Source organism: Podarcis vaucheri (assembly GCF_965113315.1).
Source record: "Podarcis vaucheri genome assembly, chromosome: 1".
NCBI lineage: Eukaryota > Metazoa > Chordata > Lepidosauria > Squamata > Lacertidae > Podarcis > Podarcis vaucheri.
The window spans coordinates 23,351,144-23,376,276 of NC_138759.1; the positions used below are offsets into that span (position 1 = coordinate 23,351,144).

The 25,133-nt window shown below is 44.5% G+C and overlaps 1 protein-coding gene across 1 annotated transcript; it reads right to left on the reverse strand.

The window, feature by feature from the left end:
• Positions 1–2,405: 2,405 nt before the first annotated feature.
• Positions 2,406–24,438, reverse strand: CHGA (chromogranin A). The gene is made up of 8 exons (XM_082233591.1): positions 24,150–24,438; positions 23,171–23,217; positions 11,018–11,111; positions 10,717–10,785; positions 9,076–9,174; positions 7,650–8,210; positions 6,426–6,880; positions 2,406–3,030 (listed from the first exon to the last, which is right to left on the reverse strand). Exons 1-8 carry the CDS (start codon positions 24,193–24,195, stop codon positions 2,947–2,949), a joined length of 1,455 nt encoding a protein of 484 aa, XP_082089717.1. The 5' UTR covers positions 24,196–24,438; the 3' UTR covers positions 2,406–2,946.
• Between the last annotated feature and the right edge of the window lie 695 nt (positions 24,439–25,133).

Genomic DNA, 25,133 nt, shown 5'->3' on the forward strand with positions numbered 1-25,133 from the left:
AATCAAACTCTTGAGTGTTTATTAATTCAGTTTAATTCCTGCCTTTTTTAAAAAAAAAAAAAAGGCGGCAAAAAGGCTTGTCTTAATTTCTAATGAGCAAAGCTAGTGAAATTTCTCTGTGTTGGTGTGTGTGGTGGGGAGAGGAATCCCGTCTTCCTTTTTAGCATTTCACGTTCCTCTTCCCCTGCTTGCACAGTAACTTCCTGATACAACATTTCAGGGTGTGAAGAGATTTGTGTAGTATCTGAACCTTGCAAATATGTAAGTATAAAATAGTGACTTCTATATTTGAGGCTGTATATGAATGATAAGAGGTCTTCATCTCTTTTGTAAAGAAAAGAAAAGTCTGCTGTAAAAATGAAAATCTATACTAGATGTATTTTAAAAATTATTTATTTCTTTAGATCCCTGCCTTCCTCAGTGTTTATAAATGTGGCTCAAGTGCACCCTTTCGAGTGAGATCCCCAATAAAGACCCCATTAAACTGGACTAATCTATGCCAGTAATTGGGATTTCACATCTTTTGTTTGATGAATCAGGAATTGTTGTGGGTTTTGGTTTTTTAAGGCATGCTTGACATTCAGTGTTCCCAGTTCCAAGCTCGCCTCATTCGGGACAATCTTCCTCCTCCTTCCAAGATTGCAAAAGAACATTCACAATTCTCTGCCACTTTCTGTAGTGTTAGCAAGTGTGAGTGTTGTGATTGTTATGTTCCCATTCACAAAATTACTTTCATTAAAAACTAAATGGTTTTGTATTTAATTTGAATATGTATATATTATATATACATACATGCATACATACATGTTAGATAGATAGATAGATAGATAGATAGATAGATAGATAGATAGATAGATAGATAGATTAGATTAGATATAAGAAAAACATCTGGGCTTCTATAAAAACCAAAAATATTAGCTCCATGGCTTTTTTACATGTACTGCATGTCTGACATTCTTCTCAATAATAATATGGTGCTTCTCAACTCTTGCTTATGTTGTTGATTTCAATAGCAGTTTATCCCATTTTTGTCTTTATTTGCCAAACACCTGTGACAGATTTTATTTTTTTTTAACGAGAGTAAAATGCACTTAAGTATCACCTGTTGTTTCTGTGTCTGCTTTGGGTACAACACTGTCCTTTTCCAAACACATGATTAAAATAAATGCCTTATTAAACCACCTTCTCCTGCACTCTTTTTAATGGCTCAAGATAGCTGGGTTGGGGTTCAGGACCTGGGTGAGATTTTATTCCATAAGACTGGTCTTTTTTAAAAAAAGCACACAACAACTTTCATATCCAGATTTACAATCCCAGTGCAGTTTAAATTGCACATATTCTAACCTGCTGCTTTGTAGAGTTCCAGGTCCTGACTGGCCTGATATCCCATCCCAAAGAGCATTTCCTAGTAGGAGGACAAATCTTTCTTCCACTTGGGTAGCGCTTTCCTTTTGCCTGCTTCTCAGAGTCAGTTCATCGCAAAGAGCTGGGCCTGCGTGGTGGAAGCGAAGCCTCTCCTCCTGACTCACTCTCCAGCAACTGTGAACCGCCCTGAGACCACTGGGTATAGGGCGGTATATAAATTCAGTAAATAATAATAATATGAGGAGGCCATGGAGAGGCAACAAGATGCTCCCTTGCTGCTGCCTCAGGACGAGCTGGGTCATCCTTCTCCCCGAGCTCAGCTGCAACACTGGCAGGGGAAATAGGGTCATTCTGGGATAAAATCAGAAGCCGGAATGGCAAGTCTAGTTTTCTCCCCATTTCTCCAACTGCACTTGGTGTGTGTGTGCATTTGCGCGCTAAAATAAACCCGCCTTGAACTGAGGATGAATGGCAATAGCACAGAGTACATTTGACATCAAATTTAATGGAAATGAACAGCACCCTTAACCACACCATGTACTGTGCCCGTGTCTTGTAGGCCCCACTCTTCATGAGAGAATGCTAAAAAACTCTGCCCCCACGATGATGTGCAGATCATGTAATAAGCTGCACAGGATCTTGCCTTCCGAACGCAGCATACTTATGTATTTTTATATTGTATTTCTTTTACGGTGGTACCTCGGGTTAAGTACTTAATTCATTCCGGAGGTCCGTTCTTAACCTGAAACTGTTCTTAACCTGAAGCACCACTTTAGCTAATGGGGCCTCCTGCTGCCGCTATGCCGCTGGAGCCCAATTTCTGTTCTTATCCTGAAGCAAAGTTCTTAACCTGAAGCACTATTTCTGGGTTAGCGGAGCCTGTAACCTGAAGCGTCTGTAACCTGAAGCGTATGTAACCCGAGGTAGAAATACAAGTAGAATATATTTCACTCAAGTTGCCCCCCCCCCCGCCCCAGAGATCTACATACTTGAGAAGCGCTGTTCTGGGGATTGTTAGGATGCAGCTGTGAGAGACGAAGGAAGGAGCCCAACCTTGTGTGTTTATTTTCGTCCTTAATTTTTATATAGAATATATTACAGTCGGAATTCTCATCTTTGAATCAAAAGATTAACAAGTTATTGCAAGTTCTTTTATCCAGTAAAACCTAATGGTACAAGTTAAACATTCTAGAAAGCTGTCATGGCTTTTTCTTTTTTTAAAAAAAATGGACAAAAAGGAAAAGGAAAAAAGTAAGGTGGGAAATGACAAAACGATCCCTTTTAATCAACAGAAAATACATGAGTAAGCCATACTGCTTGTGATCCTGTAATCCAAGTTACAAGCCAGTAAAGCAAGCATGAAATCAAACAACAAGCAAATGTGAATGGAAAGCATGACTACCATAGAGAGAGAAATCGATGTTGTTGTTTTTTCTTCCTATGTAAAATGCACTTTCTCCATTATTATTTACTTTCATCTTTTTAAAAAACAAAAACCACACACAGAGACATTAAATTGCAGTGTTTAAAGGGTGAGTTAAAATTTCTGGCTTCTTGCTCACGGCATGTGTTATAAAAGTGTCAACCCCTTCGCAGGGCATGCAGCTTGTGGGCCACTTTCTCCAGCTCCGCTTCTATTGCTGCCAAACTCTCCAGTTCTTGGTCCTGTAAAAGAAAAGAGGGGAAAGACACCACATGAAGGGTTATTTCAGGGCTGGAAGAAATTGCTCCACAGCTGTGAAACTCTGCAGACAGAACTATCTGCTTTTAGAGTGGCTCTAAAGACTTTGAAAAAAATATATAAGAATGTATTTTGCAATGGACTGCCCTTTTTTTGCTGGATCCTTGGGTTTTACATGCACTTATTGCACAAGTAGTTTGCTTGTTTTTACTAAGTCTGTATCCTTTTTATAAACCACTTTGTAACTATTTTAATTCTAATTTAATTAAACATTTTAACTTAATTATTAAAAATATTTCATTTGATATAATTTATTATAACAAATTAATACATTAATTTAATTTAAATACTTAAAATTAAAAAAAATAAATAAATGGGGGGATGAACTGAAAGGCCTGTTGTTTGATATATTCTGCATTAAATTAAATCTGGAGTCAACCATCAGCAGAACCAATAGTGCATGTCATTCTCGCCTATGTCGGATCTTTATCCTGCCTGATCCTATGAGCTACTGTGCCTGCACTTGATATAACAAGAATGGGGAACTTGCAACCTTCCAGGTATTATTGGACTCCACCTCCCAATATTCCCAATCAGCATGGCCAATAGTCAAGGATGATAGGAATTGTTATCCAACAGTATTGGAGGATCACATGTTCCCCATCCCTGGGGAATACAACAGCAATGGTATTATTTAAAAAACAACCCTAAAGGCTGTCATATGTCTCTGGATAATATCAGTGAGTTGGCTAGAAATATGTTAGCTGCTGAGGAACTCAACCCTGCCTATTTAATCAAAGTGCTTAGAATCTCCTGGAGAGCAGCCAGTTAATGTAACCAAAAGGAAGACTTTGTAGCATCACAGGAGACACTTTGTTTGTGGAACAAAATGGCCATTTTCTGTTCTTTTGCAAGAACATTCAAAGAAGTGTGAATTTCAAAAAGTTAGCTGTGCAAGGTGAACTGCGCCAAATTTCTCCATTTCTGCTAAGTCTCTCTTCCAAATGTCCCGCGGTCCTGGTGAAAATCCAAACGCCTAGAGAGAAAACAGCCGCTGTCGCATGCCGTGCATTAAGGTCGCTCGCAGCATCTCACAACACCACTTGCACCCCTAATGTGGCTGAGAAGTTTACCCTGACAAAGAGATGTGTGCCACGTGGTCTCAGATGATTGTAAAACAGGAGAGAGCGCTGAAAACGATCAAGGGTTGCAAAATGTTTTGCCGTGAGTTGCAAGCCAGGTAACTGGTGTTAATGTATTTGTGTGTGTGTGTGTGTGTACACACGCTTCTCTTATGTGTTTGAACAATCTCACTGGTATCATATTTCTTTCTCCTCCTAATGAACATGGGCAGGTGTGCTGTTCTTTCCCCCCCTCTCTCTCCCTTACTTTTTGCTGAGCTGGCGATGAGGGCTTTTGCTCTGCTACTGGCACCTGAGCAACCGTCGTCATGGTTTTCTGGTGGCCTCCCTGGTGTCTCATCAGTGTCTTGGCAATTCCATGAAAACACAGTGATTTGTGTGTGTGTGCATGCACTTGAAAGGAACAAACTGAAATCCCGAACAACAAGGCAGTGTGGAGCTGCGGATCAGTCACGGGGAACCTTGAACCTTCCAGATGTTGATGAACAACAACTCACATCAGCCACAGCAAGCATGGAGTGATGGGTGTTGCCATTTGGCAACATCTGGGGAGAGGCCAAAGATTCCCCACATCTGTAGATGGAAGAAAGGGAATAGCCTCTCAGTTTAGTGGCCAAGTAAGTTGACCTGTTTCTGCTGGCTATTAGGGATCCCAGTTATCAGACGCAAAGCAATACAAAGGGAGCTCAGTACCTTCTTTGCAGAAGGGATTTTAGTGATCCAGATTGCCATGCAAGGATGAGATACACCAGCTGAGGCTCCTTCCTTCCACTCAATCAGGCTACAGTAGAGGTAGAAAGGGGCTCACAGGGCTTTTGCATGGGCTTAGCTAAGAGACCAGCAACTTTTGAGTCCTTCTCTCCTCAATCTCTTTTCAAAGATTTGGTCATTGAAAGCTGGTCATTGCAAGAATTCTCTAACAAGTGTTCCCATCCTCCCTTTCCTTTGGTAAAGGTGAAGGTAGAGGGACCCCTGACCATTAGGTCCAGTTGCGGATGACTCTGGGGTTGCGGCGCTCATCTCGCTTTATTGGCCGAGGGAGCCGCCGTACAGCTTCCGGGTCATGTGGCCAGCATGACTAAGCCGCTTCTGGTGAACCAGAGCAGCGCACGGGAACACTGTTTACCTTCCCGCTGTTTATCTACTTTCAGTTTGACGTGTTTTCAAACTGCTAGCTTGGCAGGAGCAGGGACCAAGCAACGGGAGCTCACCCCGTCATGGGGATTCGAACCGCCAACCTTCTGATCGGCAAGTCCTAGGCTCTGTGGTTTAACCCACAGCGCCACCCACGTTTCCTTTGGAGTCACGCCTTTTGGGTTGTAAACCTGAGTGCAGGGACTGTCTTATTGTTGGCAGTTGTAAGCTACTCTGGCTGAAAAGCAGGGTAAAGATGCTTAAAATCAATTGATCAGTGTTCAGAAACCTCAATTCTGCATTGATGAAGGTACAGGAGAACAGGCCCCCCACTTCTACTAGGGATGCAGCTCTGACCAAAGGGAGACGGTTTGGGAAATAGGGAGTTTGAGGAAGGCACCTCCAGAGTCAGGGGCAATGTGCCTCTCAGTACCAGTTGCTGGGGATCACATGTGCTTCAGGTCCTGTTTGTTGGCTTCCCATAGGTAACTGGTTGGCCACTTTGAGAACTAAATAAGCCTTTGGCCTAATCTAGCTGACCCTTATGTTCTTGCTCTGGCAGGCTTTTGTGCCTGCTAAGTATCTACTTCAAAGGTGAAGTATTTCTGCTGTTGCAATTTTTTATGTTTCATATATCTTTAAAGATAAATATATCTTTAACTGTACTTTATGACATAACGATTTTAAATGGTGGTCTGCCTTCCAGGGTAGCTCATAGGCACTAAAAGCCCTAGGTAGAAATGCATATGAATATTTGTAAATAAAGTAAGAGCTGCCATGAGTCTCCCAGAAAGTGTCTTCTCCAAAGGAAGCCCAGGCCCAAGTAGCACTGCCCCTGGAGTGTGTGACAAAATAGCTATTGTAAGAAGCAATTTCCTAAGCCAGAAAACTCACTCCATCCTCTTCTAGAACTCAACACACCCAGGCAGCATATAGACAAAAATACTGGGAACTGTAGTTTACTCCCCCCCCACAAAGCTATAATTCCCAGCACCCTTAAACGACACTTCCCAGGATTCTTTGGGGCAAGCCACGTGCTTCAGTCACATGGTGTGTATGCAGCCCCATTCTCAGACTGGTCATTGCAGATAGGGGAGTCTTACCTCTGTTCTCCTGTTAGCGCTTCCTTCTTCATCCTTCTTTTCCTCAGGCAGAGCAGCAAGTGGGAAGGCTCCTTCGCTGCTCTCCTCTTTGGAATGATGCTTCTGCGCTCTCCTCATGTCCTCTTCAGAGGTACGGAAGTCCTGCTTGCGGGATCTGAGAGCCAGTTTCATGGACCTGTCTGGGTCTTCGTTGCTCTCGCTTTCTTCCGCCCTCTTTGTAGTGCTCAGTTGTTTAGCCAGCTCGTCCATTTTGTTCCATCTCTTGGCATCTTCTAAACCTTTGGAGGGGTCCTCTTCCACTTCCTCACTTTCAGTATCCCTGGCGCGGGAGGTGTCCTCATCCTGCATTGTTTCATCTCGAGACGTGTGATGCCTTCCTCCCTTTGTACTATGGAATTTCTCTTGTTCTTCTGAAGGCTGTCCATCCCGATCAAACTCTTTAGCATCTTGGTTATCTAAAAGGAAATTGAACAAAATGAACATAGTTTAATGGTTTGCTTTGGCTAAATAAAATGCAGGTCATACATGGGAGTATAAAGCAATAGACGCCTACTGGCCATGGTGACTATACAGATCATGGAGCCTCCCTAAACACCTTTCTGAAGGCTGTGTGTTGGCCTTCATCTCCTTCATTTCCATGTCTAGTAGGTAGGAAAAGGATGGAGCTCTGCCCCGTTTCACACGCCTGAAAGGAATGGGTCGAGAGCGGATATAGACCTAGAGCAGAGAGCACAAACAGCCCAGCTCTTCCATTCAAATCCCCTCCATTACTTGAATGTTTGGGTGATTTACTTGAAAGATTTAATGGTGTTTCCTTCCCGTTAAGTGCACTTAGGATTGAAGAACAGGAGAACAGTCTTCCTTGCCTCTGCTAGAAGTGTCCAAACATATAGGGCATTATCCAACCAACTCATTCCATCATTGCAAGGATTTCAGCTCATGCAATGGAACTTTCCCCCCTTCCTCTCTCCACACTCTCCCCAGATCTACTCTTGGGGGTTGGGGTTGGGGAAAGCCCCAGGATAGATAGAGCATGGAGAGAGGGAGATGGGGGAGGTCCCATGGCACGAGCAGAAATCCTTGCCCTAATGAAACAAGTTAACTTGGGTACTGCCCATCAGTAAAATAGATCATCCAGGTATTGAAGCTCAGAGTGGTGATGTTGACTGCAACATCAGATAGTAAGTCAAATGAGGGGACATGGGTTTAAGCTGATAAACATACCATCTTCCCTTTGATCATCCTTGTCCTCTGAGCTGGTAGGACGTTCCTCTTCAGAGGCCTCTCTTTCTTCTTCTTCTTCATCCTCTTCTTCCCCATCCTTCTCTTCCTCCTCTTCCTCCTCCTCTTCCTCCTCAGCCTGGTCTCTGACACTGTCCTCTCCTTCCTCTTCGCTTTCCTCCTGGCTGTTTTTGGAAATGTGCCCCTTTTCCTCCCCCTCCACCCTCACCACCTCATCGTCTTCCTTTCTCTCTTCCTCTTCTTCACCCTCTTGGCGTCTCTGCTGAGGGGCCTCATCGTCTTGGGCCTCATCGTGGATGTGATTGTCTACTGTGTTGTCCCAGGGCAGTCCTTCCGTCTCGCCAACCTCATTGCTGTCAAATCCTGCCGCGTTCTCCTTTTGCTCCTCAGGGTCAACATCTCTAGCCCTCGTCTCCCTTTCTTCTATGCTGTTCCTCTCATCTTCTTTTGAAACATCCCTTTCGCTGTTCTTCTGACTTCTCTCTGCCTCCAGCTCGGCAAAGGAGGCCGTGGGCTCCTCATCAGGGGTCCCCTCTGACAGATCTGAGAAGCGAAATGGTAGAGTTAAGCGGGAATTGAGCTGTGCTACAAAATGCACAGTAGAAACCGGCCCCAATTCATAACCAAACCCTTGAATGTTTCATGTGAGTCAAGCAGTTGCACTTACTTTACTGAGGCAAAGGGTCTTTCCCCAAAACGTGGAACAGTGTTGTTGGTTTTTTGCCAATTAATTTTAATTGAGTTTCAAAAAAATTAACAAATTAACAACAAATCAATTCAAATTTAAAACAATTTTAAAAGTTGACTTCCCACCCCATTTCCATATGTTTCTTTTCTCTCCTTTGCTGCTCACAATAAAATACTTTTTTCCCTAATTTCTATAGGGAAATCGGTTGTGCATGCAGTTCCTGCCTAGACTTTTGTTTAACTATAACTTTATCCAAGTTGTTCAAGTAGAGTTATTCTTCCTTTATCTATCCATATAAATCATTGATCATAATTTTAAATCGTATTTCCTCTGATACAACTCATTCATCTTGCCTTTTTGCATTAACAATAACAATTATACAATATCTTTTAGCCTTAGCATTCTATTCAGACTTCATAATCCTCACCAACTCCCAGGAAGTCTCCTGATCTACCTTGTTATGCAATTTCCTTTGAACAAAACAAACCTTCAAACACAGGGGCCAAATGTGGACATCCAAGTCTCTCTAACTGGCCCTTTGAGTTCTCCCCAGGCCACACCCCTACTTGCACTGGTGTGCTTATGAACTGCTAGGTTGGCAGGAGCTGGGACACAGCAACGGGAGCTCACTCCATTGCGTGGATTTAAACCATCAACCTTCTGATCAGCAAGCCCAAGAGGCTCAGTGGTTTAGACCACAGCGCCACCCGCGTCCCTGACCTCTTTCCATGTTCCTGTTGCTTTGGCTTTCAAGGACCTCAGAAAGCTCATCTTCAAAGCCGGTGCTTTTCTTCTGCTGCTCTGTCCTTTCACTTGCTCCTGTTTTTTTGCAACACAGAAGTTTTGATGAAGGGGAGATGGGGACAGGAAAGAGAGAGAGAAGGAAATCAACACTTGGCATCTCTCCTCTTTTAAAATACAAACTATCTCAAGTGCATTCATTCTCCTCGCAACAACATGGGGAAAACCTGTTGTCTAAAAGCACCCCCCCCCCGGAACAAAATGCATGTTATGTTAATCATAGAACTGTAGCATTGGAAGGGATTCCGAGGGTCATCTAGTCCAACCCCCTGACTTAGGAATCTTTTGGTTAGCCAGTGGGCATCTCCCCCCCCCCCCTTTCAAAATAGCAGCCATGGTGGGTGAGGTGGATTGGGAGGATATTTAACCATTCCCCTCCTTGCAGTCACACACACAGCATGGCTCTGAAGCTGCTATTTGCACCAGGAGGCAAATAGCAATAGCAGCTTCAAATAGCAGTGGGATGGGGAACAGACTTCCATTGGGGCTGCGATGCTCCCACCCATGGCAGCTGGTGTGTGTGTGTGTGTGTGTGTGTGTGCTTGTGTGTGTGTGTAAAGGTAAAAAGGTAAAGGACCCCTGGACAATTAAGTCTAGACAAAGGCAACTATGGGGTTGCCGTGATAATCTCGCTTTCAGGCCGAGGGAGCTGGCATTTGTCCACAGACAGCTTTCCGAGTCATGTGGCCAGGATGACAAAACTGCTTCTGGTGCAATGGAACACTGTGTCGTAAGCCAGAGCACACGGAAATGCCATTTATCTTCCCCCCACAGTGGTAACTATTTATCTACTTGCACTGGCGTGCTTTCGAACTGCTAGATTGGCAGAAGCTGGGACAGAGCAATGGGAGCTCACTCCATTGCAGGGATTCAAACCGCCGACCTTCTGATAGGCAAGTCCAAGAGGCTCAGTGGTTTAGACCACAGCACCACCTGCTTTGCATATTTTATAACATAAGAAGAGCCTGCTGACTCAGCCCAGTGGCCTATCTAGTCCAGCATCCCAGGTCTCATCTACATTGGCAAAGAAAAAGGGCTTTATATGTGTTGTTTATGCATTCTAACACTGTGACACCAGATGGCGCTGTGGGGTTCCATTTTTGCTAACCCGTTTCTCATGCAAAGCTTGCACGGTAGACCTGAGCACAACACAAATGCAACAGGCTTTCATTGACTGTCTAGGGTAGCCTTTGCAACATGCTAAGGGCTACAAATCAGGAAGCCCTGGGCTGAAATGTGCCTTCTGCAGAACAGCTAGCTGAGAAAGCTTTTTTTATGCAATTGGGAGCATAGCCATTCTTGCAAAGGCTGTCTGTAGAGAGAACTGTGTGTACTCATCACACAAAACTGACCAATAGCCCTAACTCCAGGGCAATCTAAACCCTGCGGCAAATAACGTGAAATGCTGCGATATGAATAGATAATGCAACTCCCTTATTCTGCACAATTTACTCTTTCTTGCTTTTTCTTAATTATTTCCATTTGGGTAAAATACAAGAAGCTGTGCATGCCTCTTAAGGGAAAGACTGGGCACTCCCCATGATTCCAGCTAAACTGTACCTTGGACTGCAATCTCCTGAAGCTCCTTTAGTAAGTTTTGATGGCGAAGAATGGAAAGGATTCTTTCATCTGCAAAGAAGAAGAAGAAGAAGAAGCTTGTCAGGGAAGCCTGCCAAAGCCAAGGTGAGCTGGCATACTCATCAGAGCTCCATTAGCACACGGGCTGGTTGAGGTTATCTTTTTGGGTTTGTTTTAAAAAAATAATCCATTATGGCAGCCCATTAAAAAAGAACACACAATTTAGTTTTATAATATTAACACATTGGACTTTTCACTAGTAAGGGAGAAAATGACGCTGTACCTCCTTGAAGAGTTTCTAGGCATTCCTGGCTGATTGGGAGTGGATTTGGCTTTGACACTATGTCAGAAATGACCTCGACGATGCAGTTCATCACCTGGAGAAACACAAATATATTGGTTTACATCCCATCCTTCTGCCAAGGAACTCAGGACGCTCTGGACGTGGTTCTCCTTCCCTCCCCCCATTTCATCCTCGCAGAGAGGTTCATGGCTGAGTGGGGATATGAACCCAGGTCTCCCCAGCACTAATACAACACTCCAACTATACACCTTGTGATGTCCCTCTGGATCTTGTTGGACTCCAACTCCCATCAGTTGGTCAGGGATGATAGGAACTGTAGTTCAACAACATCTGGAGGGCTGCAGGTATATGGAACAGGGAAACTTGTATAGTTCCACATGTAGTCTCTGATGGTGCTCTGATGGTGTTTCCTGCTTGGCAGGGGGTTGGACTCGATGGCCCTTGTGGTCTCTTCCAACTCTATGATTCTATGATTCTAGTCCGGCTGCATACACATGACATTATATTCTACAGTCAACACATGCTGAGATCTTGTTTCTTTTCTTTTTTATATATTTTTTATAAAATCTTCTGTTTTACAATTTAAAATACTCATTTTGACATCCTTAAGATATCAATGACTTCCCTTCTTCTCTTTCATTCTACATATCACAAATCCCTGCATATTTCACACAAACGATACCATTCACTATTCCATTATTACACCCATCGTAACTTATTTACGCTGTTGAATTTATCTTAAAGCTGCCAGCGTTTTCAGCTGTACACAGTTACTTCCCATATATTCAATAAACGTTTTCAAATCTTCTCTAAACGTATGTTCTTCTTTTTCCTCTTATTCTATATGTTAAGTCTGCAAGCTGTGCGTATTCTGTCAACTTAAGTTGCCACTCTTCTCTGAGATCTTGTTTCTTTTACCCAGTCCACACACAATCTGGACCTAAAGCACATTTTGTGTCCCTGAAAAGCATTTCCCCCACAAACTAGCTTCAGTCTGAAAATCAAAGCTTGGTGCCTATTGGCTCTGCATGACACACACACACACACACACACACACACACACACCACCAGTGTGTCCATTTGAAACCAGATGGAGCTAGTCTCAGCAATGGCGTGGGTGGGGGCACCCATGCCTGCACAATGATGTTGTGGATGGCTGTGCACTAAGATCTAGTCCCAGACTTACGTACTGGCTGAGCAGGCTGCAGCCCAGGGCCTGATAAATGAGCAGGCCCTTAACCTCTTGCCAAAAAAATAAAAATTAAACAGGCAGATTTTACGATCTAGACCAGGGGTCGGCAAGGTTTACCTCGCCTAGGCTGGTTCACTCCAGCAGAGATCCCTCTGTGGGCCGGATCGTGCGTGTGCCTGAGCGCATGCGCTCACGATTTCCGGCATCTGTGTCTGTGCAGGCGCAATTTCCGGCGCTGTGGAAGCGAGTCCCTGCACTGCGCCAGTTTAGCGCAGCGCACAGGGACTCGCCAAACGGGCGGCTTGGTTCAGGGACAGCTTGGGGGCTGGTTAAATGACCCCCTTGGGCTGCTTGTGGCCCATGGGCCTCAGGTTGCATACCCGTGATCTAGACCCAGTTGCTTAGTAATAGTAAAGAAGAGAACTAAGTTTTGTGTTTTTTTGTGGTCAGATGCTATTAAGTTTAGGCCCCGCAAGTTTGCATAGCCTCAGGGACTCCAGTTGCTTAATCCAGGCCTGCCAAGATTGTAATTTCCATTTCCTTCTTCATTTGCCATGGGCACATGCAGGGTGAGAAAGGCAGGAATAACCTAATGAAGGGGAAATCCTTGAGCTGACAGAATGCTTACAATACCACTGCTTTGGACCCAACCCCCTAGTAGCAGCCTAAGCTGCTGCTAGCATCACTTAGCAAGATAACCAAGCCTTAATAATAATAAAGCAATAAATGTCAACATTGTACTCTGCCTTTCAATGCAAAAGAGTCACACTGATGGGAGTCCAAAACTGCCCACGGGCACCAGGTTCGGGAAGATGGGCTAAAAGCCCTGAACACTTTATCCTGTCCTTGCTGAGCACCACATATCACAATTTATCAATCATGCACAAGAGGGATTAATAGCACTGCAGTATTTGCGCCCTGTTTTTTAAGTCTATGCAGAGGAGCATTTCTCAATTTAGGCTGCCAGCCTATACAGATTTACTTGAGAATAGGACCCATTGAGCTCAATGGCACTACTCCCAAGTATATTGGCATAGGATTGCATTCCTAATCATATACGATAAGCAATAATTCACATTGACTCTCATATAAACGGCAGGGTGTGTTTGTGATATTGGTGTTAGTTTAAAGTTATTGCAAAGCAACCTTCTTTTCTAGAAGCAGAACACTTTTAAAAACTCATCAACAGCAGGGTATTCCAAATTTAAACCTCCCACAAGCTGCTGCAACACAAAACTAGACAATCACAGCTGCCCTTTAAATCTAAATGTGTGGGCAATTGAGTCCCAGTTGCCAATAACTTCCCTTCATCAAGCCTTGTCCAAATGTTTGTGGTTTGTAAGTGACTAACCCTTAACATCCCCGTAGAAAATTGCTTTCCCCATAATGACATTTCAGATGAAAAGGAATTTGGAAATATAACCACATGGGAAGGAACCCTTTTGCTCTCATGGTCTTCCAGCTTTCGAACCTAGTGCTCACTTAAAACACACACACACACACACACACACACACACACACACACAAATACCCATCTTTCGCAACAACCTGCACCTCTTTTAAAACAGCCCATAAATAAAAGAAATTGTTGTTTGACTTCAACATTGGTGAGCCCCAGGCAGCATAGTCAATGGTCAGGGACAATGAGAGTTGCAGCCCAAAAACATCTGGAGGACCACAAGTTCCCCATCCCTGTTTTATTGGATCTTACTGGCATTTGCCTTTATTGCGTTAGGTGCTGTTTTAGTTCTTTATATTGTTTTGTGTATCCTTCTGCAGAACAGCTGCTGACCTGATGTCAGGGACTGGCAGGGCACTGAGGGGTAGTGGCTGGATTCTGAGGAGTGGGCCCTGGGAGAAGGGGGGTTGGAGACCAACTTGAAGAAGGGATCAATGATCTGGGGAAGCCTGTAGCAGCCAGGAGTTAAGAGTCAGAGGCAGGAGAAGCTGCAGGATTGCAAAGTGAAGAACAGGTGGAGGGAGGGAGAGGTCAAGCTAGGGTAGAGCCCAGGGCTTCCATACTTCCTCTTTCTGCTTCTACCTCTCTTGCTCCACTGTCTCCCAGAACCAGAAGAGAGAGGTGCAGAAGGTTCCCTGCAGGCAGAGTCTTCACTTGCTTGCGTGGAGCTCAGATCAGGGAGATACTTAAGTCAAGGCAAGGGGCCTCTCTGTTGTGGCAACTGCCTCATCGGGTGCATACCTACGAGTGGCTGAGAGATGAAGGACTGATGGACATGCCTTTCCCTAACTTGTAAGTGTGCTTTTGACAATGAAGAGCTAACTCCGCACTCTGGGCCTGCTAGCGCTGTGATACCCTGCAATCCTATGGCTCCCTGGGATGCATCTCGTGGTGGGAAGGGCCAGGGGAAGACGTGGATCCAAAGGATCCATAGCCATCTCTGACCCCTGAGCTGCTCCCAAACCAGGGAGAAAAACACATCAGCCCAGGAGCATGGGATAAGGAGAAAGAGACCACTTTGGATCTCATCCTCTTCCAAACCTTAGACTTGCCTCCTCCTCCCAGTTGCAGCACTGCCACCAGCCTCCTTGCAGTGTGGATGTTTTATTCATTGATAAATAATGTGCACTTCATTACATCATTTGCTCAAGGTTGCTTTTACAGCCATTAAAATAGATTTGTAAAAAATAAAAATAAATTCACAGTTCATTAAAAAAACCCCAACGCACCACTTAAGCAATTTCAAGCAGCAGCAGATAGATTAATGACAGCACCATTGTTCTCCAAAGCCATTAGCAAAGAAAAAGAAAAGGTGTGTGCTTTATACTTCTTCCTGAAGCCAAATGGGAAGTTTCACTGATCTGTTGGGTACTAATTCTGTAGTCTTACTGCACAACAGGCCATGCTCCAACCCATGGGCTGATCTTATCTCCCTGATAAAGGTAACCCAGAGCATGATCATAGAAACATAGAATTGTAGATTTGGAAGGGACCACTAGGATCATCTAGTCCAACCCCCTTAAACACAAGAATATTTTGCCCAACGTGGTCCTGAATCCACAACCCTAAGATTAAGAGCTTCATGCTCTACCCACTGAGCTTTCCCAGTATCAATAAAGGGGGACACATAACAAATATGTTCTTCATTCTTGTTTTGCACATTTCACATGGCACCGCATATCATATTATTCTACTAGTTCTTCGTAAAGACCAATGCTTTGATTTTACATTCTTCAGAGTTTTTAAAGACTAACTAATTTATTGATGCATAAGCTTTCATAGGCATCACATCCCACAGGCAAACAATGAACCCCCTTCTTCCAGGTTAAAGAGCACAACGAATGTTGGAGAAAACATAGTCTCAGGGCCAAGAGCGACTTGCCTGCTGGAAGACTTGCTCTAGTTGAGGGGAAGAATGTCAATCCTGCATGCAAATATTCTAATTTGGGGCACCATTTTGGAATTCTGCTATGTGACAAATTGCTGTGCACTTTGGGTTAGCAACTGTTGGTCCTTGAGTCAATTCCAGCTCTCAAGGCTCCCCCTCTCACAGTGATGAGGGAATCTGTGGTCCTTCAGATGTTGTTAGACTACAAGTCCCATCATCCCTGACCATTGATCATGCTGGCTAAGGCTGATGGGAGTCCAGCAACATCTGGAGAACCAGAGGTTGCCCTACCGCTGCTCAATCAGTTGCTAAAGGCAAGACAGCTGTGCAGAGGGACTCCCACAATTGGATCTAGACCAAATTAGTCCCACTGAAATCAATTGGGCTTATGTGAATAATGACTTACTCAAATCACATTGATTTCAGTGGGATTCAAGTGTGACTTTGTCTGGATCCAATGCACTGTGGAGAGAGGATTTCTGACACATTAGTCCCACTCCTGCTAGATGCGGGGAATATCTGGATCATTTGCAGCAGCTTGGGGGTGAGGTGTCCAACAAGAACAGGAAAGGGACAGGTATGATGAGCTACATCTGCAATATCTTTTGTCACTCTGAGAAGACCAGAGGTCCTTGACTGCTCTGGCTGGGAATGTGACAAGCCTTTATTTGCTAAGGACACATTAGGATGACACATGGCACAACTGCACATAAAACCACGGATGTGTGTGTGTGTACTGATCTACTGATTTGTGACATATTTTATGCCTATTTTATCAATGACATTTTATTGTTGGTTTTATGCTGTTCACTACCCTGCAATTTCCCCCTTAATATTGGTGCTATAAAATGTTCACAGACACACAAAAGATAATGCATTTGTGTTCCTATATGGGCAGGTATGTGAGCATTATGCGCACGTTTGAAGAAGTGGGTGTTTGAAAGATGCGTTTTCATAGCAGTGCTTTATTTATTCACATTTATCACTGGCCTTTCTGCAAGCGCCTGAGGTTTTACATAAGGAACAAAACAATAATAGAACTAATTAAAAATATTAAAATGGCATACACCCCTCAGCACCTAGTCATAGCAAGCATAAGCAAGCAAAAGAAGAAAAATGAGCAGCGTTAACTGTTAAAAGAATGGGAAAACAGAAAGGTTTCAGCCTTTGCATAAAGGAAAACCATCCTTGAGCCTGCTAAGCCTAATTGGAGATTTTATTTCACAGTCGAGGGGCCACCACTTAGAAAGCCCAGCCTAATTGTGGGCTGGGAGGAAATAGCATCTGGAGGATGGACTCCTCAGGGGACCTTAAAACACAAGAAATGTTGCCTGTACTTAAACCCTTATAGGACTGAGATAGGGGAACCTTTCGTCCAAGCGCTGTTGGACTTTTGACTATTATCAGCCAACAGCCAGCCTGGTCAATAGTCAGGGATGATGGAGGCAACATATGGAAGGCCAAAGGTTAACCACCCCTGCTATAGGTCTTAATGGGCAACAACTCGGCAGTTAATGTGTTGGTGACTCTGCAAGGGCCACTGAATAAAGGAATGGATAATTTCAGCTGAAGTGAGGCTGAATAGATTTTTTTTTTTTAAGGCTGTGTTGTTTTTTAAGGCTCTGACCGAATTGCTTTTCAGCTATGCAGGAGATTTGAGGGTCAGGGAATAATGGATTTTACGGGAGACCTGCTTCATAGTTCACCCATTAGATGTATAGTGGGAAGGATGTGCTTACTGTGGGCATCCTGGGGGCATCTGGTTGGCCCCTGTGGGAGAGGATGCTGGCCTAGATAGTCCTATGGTTTGATCCTGCGGGTTCCTTTTTATGGCCCTATGGGGCTCGGCCTAGAAACATGTTGTGGATGCCAGAGCTCAGCCCTGAAATAGATAAAAGCCATAAAACGATGCCTCTCTGATCATGAGGTGTCTGCTTTGTGGGATGTTGTTGTATGCCTTTCTGCAAGCACCTAAGGGTCTGGTGCAGCCAGCTGGAGGGTGTTAGGCACTTAAGAACCAGGTCATAGGCTCCGATACAAATTTGTACGTGCTAATGGAAGTGTACAGATGCAAGGTTGGGCTTCTGAGCAAAACAAGATGATGGATTGCTGGGATCCCACCAGCATTTCATTGGCAGCTCTGCAAGCTGCAACAGCAGCACTTTTTCTTTTTAAAAAAGAGAGGGCCAGTGCAAGAGACCTGGGATTTGGGTCTCCTGGGCCACAGCTCATACTCACGCAGTTAGGGTTAGAGGAAGGGGCATAGCTCAGTGGTAGAGCATCTGCTTCCCAGGTTCCCAGGTTCAGTCCTCAGCCTCTCTCTATGCAGGTCTGGGTACACCAGTGGTGGCATAGTGGTTAGAGTGCTGGACTAGGTCCTGGGTTCAAATCCCCATTAAGCCACGAAGCCTACTGGGTGACCTTGGGCCAGTCACTGCCTCTTAGCCTAATCTATGTCACAGGGTTGTTGTGGGGATTAAATGAGTAGGAGGAGAAAGACCCTTGAGCTTCTTGGGAAAAGGTGGGCTGTAAATGCAAACAACAACAACAACAACAACAACTTATGAGGAACGGCTAAGGGAGCTGGGCATGTTTAGCCTGGAGAAGAGGAGGTTAAGGGGTGATATGATAGCCATGTTCAAATATATAAAAGGATGTCACATAGAGGAGGGAGAAAGGTTGTTTTCTGCTGCTCCAGAGAAGCGGACACAGAGCAATGGATCCAAACTACAAGAAAGAAGATTCCACCTAAACATTAGGAAGAACTTCCTGACAGTAAGAGCTGTTCGACAGTGGAATTTGCTGCCAAGGAGTGTGGTGGAGTCTCCTACTTTGGAGGTCTTTAAGCAGAGGCTTGACAACCATATGTCAGGAGTGCTCTGATGGTGTTTCCTGCTTGGCAGGGGGTTGGACTCGATGGCCCTTGTGGTCTCTTCCAACTCTATGATTCTATGATTCTATGATCAACAACAACAACAACATCTCAGGCAGTTCCTCACCTGAGACTCTTGGAGAGTCGCTGCCGTACAATACGGAGCTGGGTTATATTCCTGGATTAGTCTCAGGAATATAAGCAGGCAAGAAGTCAATGAGAATACCATGTCGTCTTGTGGGCAGGGGACAAGTGGAGGCAACTGGAAGGCTGGCAAGCATGATATTTCTCTATAGCAAGTATTTCATTAGCGTGATTTCCCCTAATTTTACCCAAGCCAGTTATGTTGTCCCAACATACAGGAGAAAGAAGCCGACTCAAAGGAGGTTCAGAATAACATATAAAGATGCTGGGTGGGGTCCTTTTGAAGTAGAGACAGCAACAGTAGAGATTTTCAAGGGGAGATGATGGACATTGGCAGGACCAGTTTAAGCCACTGGCACAGCTCAAAGGAAGAGCTGATTTGCACCCTTCCCTGTTTTATTTGAAGGATACATACAGAATAAGGCTAGAGTAAGACTAATGACCCTTCCTTCTGAGATCTGCTGCCCAAAGCAGCTGCTTCATGTTTCTCTGTGCTATGCCAGGCACTGCAGATTGGTGAATTATATGATGGGTACCCTGGGGGTGGCGGGTTTGGGAATCAATGTGTGTGATGCTGGCAGTATTTGTAATGGAATTAGGCTAACTTCACAGCTCGCAGCATTGACCTTCTCACATTGTCAGCAATGCTGGATGGCCGAAGTCAGCAGGAGGTGCTGTGGTCGGGGTGGGTGCGGGGGTGGGGCGGAATTGGGTTCTGACTTGGTGGCTTGCAGAGGGAAGCAAACCGTTCTGCAAAGGCTTAATGGGGAACAGTGCTGTTTGTAATTCCTTTATCTTATTTTATAGCATGCTCATTGTGCAGAGAGCTTTGCAAAGCTTACAGCTTATGGATGGAGGGGGGTTATTGCTTTGCTTTGCTTTTGTTTTAACTATTTAAATTGAGCTTTTATCCTGTATTTTTTATCTTGTGAACCTCCCTGAGATCTTTGGATGAAGGGCAGTATATAAATTTAATAAGGAAGAAGAAGAAGAAGAAGAAGAAGAAGAAGAAGAAGAAGAAGAAGAATCCTTAAATGGAGCTTACTTCTATGTAACAATGTGTGGAATTGTAGCCTTAATGGCTGCAGTCCCCCAACATCTTTATGTTGTGGATTGCTGCTATTCCTGTTAGACACATGGGCATTGGTAATCTTGAAATGAACATTGACTTGTTTATTATAGGCTAAATCAGTGCAAAGCAAGATGTACTTAGTATCAATGGGACAAGTTTGTCATGGCTTAACCTGAGTTCAAATCAATGGGAACTAAATTCAGATAACTTAATCTGGATTATACCCTATATTTATATGATGCTCTTCCTCCATGAGGCTGAGATTTCTTTGCATATGGTCCTCAATCCAGCATGCATATGCTGAAGCCTGGTCATATCAACACAGACAGCACTGGGCATAATTCTGACTGGACTGCAAGCCTGGAAGTTTCTCATACAAACACAGCTCAAGGCCCAAACTTCCTTTTATTCAGCAACAGAACTATCTTCTTGGCCTTTAGATTATTCTCTTCGCCATTCCAGTCTTTGCACCCAGTTCTACAGTTCTAGCATTTTAATTCCAAGCCACTGACTACTGCTCAGGGATGCTGCAGTGCAAATGGTACCATCAAACATTTAAGGAAGACTTTTCAACAGAGATTCATATAATTGCAGATATAAAAGCACTTGTGGATGGTGGTAGGGAGGGGGAATTTGCGGTCTTATTAGAGTTTTCTCAAACAGCCGCAGCCAAGTATTCTGTGCAGCACGGTGCCTCAAAAAGTGCTGATGTGCTCTCTTCTAATGAAAATGTTGCAAAATTGCAGTGATTTGAGCCAGCATGGGGGCCCCAGACAAAAGTGAAATTACATCGACCCCCTACCCCAAGATATTTGGAAGCCTCCAAAACTGCCGCTGGGCATGAAGAGAGTTCCAAACAAAATCTCCCAGCTGGCAGAGAGAGGGGACAGTGCAGCATTTCTTAAAGCACATGGGCTGAAAGGTAATTGTGTTTTTTGGAGAGATTATGGATAATTAGCAAAGCTGGCAAAAAGCTTTTTTCCCATCCACGCAAAAATGGAAAGGTCTCTTGTAGCAGATTTCAGCAAAAGATGGAGGTAAGGCATGTAAGCTCAACTCCATTCACACTCACAAGGGAAGCCAATTTAGGTAAATTTAAAGTGGGCAGCATTTTTTTTTAAGGTTGCATAAAGAAACATTGTAGTAGGGAATTTTGACTGCAGATTTCCAGGTGATATACAAGTGCATACAAACACACAAAGTCCTGAACAGCCTGGAACCCAAAAACCTGAGAGAACCCCTTTCCCCATACCAACCTCTCTAGTCTTTAGGATCAGCTAGTCCAACCCTCCTGGGGTGTCCTTGTGAGCAGCGTTCAAAACTCCCATTGTTCTAGTCACATTTTGCAACAGGGAATTTCATTAGCGTGAGCAGTTTCTGAGCTGTGGGTGTAGTACTGCGCCTAAGATTTCAGGTTAAAACTGCAGAGTGGAAGGAAAGGAGGACCTTTTTCTGCCTCCCCACTTCCAGCTGCTCTCTGAAGACTGGAGAAGAGACCCTCTTAAGAATATTAGAGGGGTAGGCAGGGGAAGGACTAGACTATGTGAAAAATGAACATAAGATTTTAGCTGCAGTTCATCCATTTTCAGCTTTGTATTCTTGCTATTAAAAAAGCATACCTGAGCACTCCATTGTGGCACCCATAACGTAGCTCCTAGCTTTCATATCTCAGTTTCTAACACTGCCTGTGAGGGCTCAACAGTGCAGGGTTTTGTAGGAAGACTTTTTCAATGACAGCTCCAAAACTTTGGATTTTGCCACTGTGGCGTGTCTTGCCTTAGAGCTGTGCTCTTTTAGAAGGAAGGTGAAGATGTATCTCTTCTGCCAAGCTTTTGGGGGCAAAGAGGTGTGATTTGTTGAGGTCAGTTTGTATTGTACCCCTTGCTTCCCCCCTCTTATTTATTAGTTTATGCTGTGCTTAATTTGCTCTGAAATAATTGATTTTAGAAATATGAGTTGCTGCATTTTAAAAAATAATTTGTGCACCACCTTTTGGCCATGTGATGAAGGGCCGTAAAAGTATATAAATAAATATAAATATAGAGATAGTAGGCAGCAGATACAGCAACGACTGCTGTGTTAGTCCCAAGATATACAAAGTCAGTCTTAGGCTTAACCACTTGCCCCTTTACCCATGACAAACTACAGTGTGTCAGGGGCTGAGGCAGAGCACTAAACAATGGTTCGTAAAATACCACTGTGCAAAAGTAGACAAATACTCTGTCCCAGCACAGATCTATATATGAAAATGCACTGTGCATCCACACTGTGGGAGGCCACCAGATGTGAACCACCAATTCCTTTCCCACCCTGCACTGTTGAGGGTGTGCTTCCATGCCCACTCCCTCAGCCCTCTGGCTCTGCACACACACACCCCATGCATGCATTTGACTTTGAAAATAAAGGTATGAAAGGGGCATCAAGTCTATCCCCAAGGTCCAAATGACGCCTCCCCAGGCCCACCAGTCCTGTAGATACATAAACCAGACCACAGTAGGCCATAAAGGAAGGTACATATTATACAAGGTAAAGTGGCCTCAGTATGGTACTTTTTTCATTTCCTGTAACATATTTCTCCCAATCAAATTTATATCTTACCACTTTTACAGCTCAATGTGTCTACATGGATAGGTGATAGAATGGATTGATGGAATTAATGAATTCCCAGTCTGTCTGGTTTCCCATAATCATATTGCCACACAAGTACTGGGTAGAATTCACAGGGATCTTAATAATTTCCATGCCACCCATTGGCAGCCCTGTAGCAAAACCCTCATCCAACCATTTCTTCAAATGTGGATTTACAATATTTCAATTGTAACCCACTTTGTACAGCATATACGCTTACCCACTGATTATCTGAGCCTTGATATTGATCTCTTAAGCTCCTGGCATAATAATACACTTGTGTAATGTTCGTTTTCGTTTGGTTTTGCCTCACTTTAGACAGTCCATCAGTCTTAATGACAACTTTCAAGTATGTTACCCAGTAACACTTAAGCCCTTTAACAGCAGGGAGTTAAGTTTAGTCCACAATGGGCTTATGCAGGATATAATTGGAAAGCTAATTCACTAACCTTTCAGATACTCAAGAGGGGCACCTACAGCTGCTATTAAACAGTGATGAAATTACGCACGTCTTTGTTGTCTTGCTTTTAATCACATGCAAAAAGTGGGAAGGAGCAGAAACTAGGGCAAGGAAATGACTTTTTAGAAGGACTGTTTCCTACATTTCCCAGCAACATGCCTGGGTTTACCCCCAGAGGGTATTTGCAGCCAATATTTGCTCCATATTTTTAGGTACAAAAAAAGCACACATGAATCTTGGATATATACCTAAAAATGTAACATGTTAAGTGGCCTCCACAAGAGACAATTGATTGCTTCGTCTTATTCATTTCAAGCTGGAATCTTTTAAACAGACAAGACAGGACACTGCCCCATAGTTCTGCTTAAACAATATTCCTGATTTATTTATTTTTACCATTTTGTTTTTGCAACTCACCTTTGTGTCATCTTTAGTCGCTGGGTTTGTTACTGGAAGTGAAAGTACTGCAAGAGAGAAAGGGAGAGAAAGGCAAGATATTACATGTTCTCTGGAATAGTTCCAGCCAGCTGGCCCATGGCATGCAAAACTCAGCCAATGCAAGCCAGATGGGGAAGAGAGAGCGATTGGCACAAATATATTCTGCTAGGATAATAAGTCACAAAAACAGTGCATGAAATCCAGCATCGCAAGATTGCTCCACTTTGGGGCTTAAAAACAGAGAGAAGTGGTTGATTCCTGAGCACAATTGCTCAAATAGACATCCAAAGTGAAGGCTAAGTGGACTGCAGCAATGATTGCGTGCGGGGGGGGGGGTAGATCTGCAACAAATCATTCAGAAGTAGGTTGCAGATTCTTTCTTTTCACCATCCTGAGTCTGAGTAAGCTGGTTGGTGGTTTGTTTAGGTTGTTCATGGGTGCAAACAGATAAGAGGAAGCGTATGGGTAGGAAGCTAGGGAGAGAAAGGAGGAGGAAGGAACGGGGTTTTTTTTTTGGTTAAAAACACAAAGATATTGCAGGACGGAATTTTTATTTTTAGAAGGGGAGGAAACCAACCAGACTCAAAAAGGAACTCGAGTGCTTTGCAAAATGGGTCGACTGGGCTTCAAAAAGTTTGCTAGCGTAAAATGACCTTGTGGATCAAGTCAGATTCGCGAGGCTCTCGCAGGAGTTCACTGAAGTCTCTTGACTCAGAGAACTGCGTGGTACCCGCAAGCCAACTCTCCCCTCTTCCAAAAACAAGGCAACTCCCCGTCCTCCTGGAGCAGCTCCTCCATCTTGTGTCCAGGGTAGCCGGACGGGGCTCACCGCGCCTCTGTCCTTGGTGCTGAAATGAACAGCCGCTGCGGACAGCGGTCCCCGGGCAAGTTCCATACGGCAAAGGAACTGCGGGCAGCAGACGGAGCCAGCCCACCCGCCGCTGCCTCGGAGGCTTACCTTGCGCTGCGAGGAGAAGAATAGCAAGCAATACTGTGCGGGTCATGACGCTGGCGAAACGGGCTGCAGCGCCGAAGGATGGCTAGAGGAGATCTCTCCTGCTTTTATTGCTGACGGCCGGGCTTTACAGGTAGCAGCTGGCGGAGGGAGACTCTGGCATCGGGCGAGAGCTGAGCCGGGAGGCAGATTAATCAGCCCGTCCCCTTCCCTTCCCTAGATCCTCTTCCTTCTCTAATGCTGATGATCCCCGACGGGGCACTGCAGCAGCAACCTCATTTATATAGGGCCCCCCTCCCATCTCATCCCCTCCCTTCTGTCTCTTCCCCCTCCCCTCCGGAAACGGCGTCAGGAGGAAGCCATCTCTCCCTCCCAGGAAGGGTACGTCCCAGATCCCCTTGGCTAGGGATTGCAGAGCCGACGCGCGGCTAAGCTACTCTTTCTGAGCTTGCCCACCTGGCTAGCCTAGTAAAAGCTGCTGCTGCTCCTGTCGGACAGCGCTCGGCTCCAGTAAGAGAGGCGTATGCCAGCTCCTCCTTTTTCACACTCTGCAAGCTGTGGTAGAGAAGGCACAAATGCGCCCAGTCGAAATGCTCACTGCTGGCAGGTAACCTATGGCGCAGCGTCGGCTCCAAAGAAAGGGAGGGAGGGAGCGAACGAGCGGTGCAAGGGCGCCAATTATGGTGGGCTGTCATGTTCTTCAGAGCAGTTAGAGATCTAGTGATTGAAAGGTGTCAAAAGAAGATGAGAAAAGAGATGACCACTGCAGATAAACCCTTAAAAGTTCAAGGGAGTACTTTTCGGTAATCTAATGTTGACTCTGCCCTAAGGCTCGCCTCTGAAGCTGGCTGTGGATCTTGAGTCCTCCTAAAATCTTTCCTCCCTCCCCCACATCTGAAATGGCACTCCTGTTAGATTAGGGACACACAACTGTAACCACTAAATTGTGTTTTCACAGACATTTAGGACCCAACTACATGTTGCACA

Excerpts from the sequence above, each read along its gene's own strand:
- CHGA (XM_082233591.1), bottom strand. The coding sequence starts at position 24,195 with ATGACCCGCACAGTATTGCTTGCTATTCTTCTCCTCGCAGCGCAAG. Across the intron at positions 11,112-23,170 it reads CGACTAAAGATGACACAAAG|GTGATGAACTGCATCGTCGA; the intron begins GTGAGTTGCAAA and ends GTGTTTCTCCAG. Across the intron at positions 8,211-9,075 it reads CAACAGGAACATGGAAAGAG|ATCTGTCAGAGGGGACCCCT; the intron begins GTCAGGGACGCG and ends TTCGCTTCTCAG.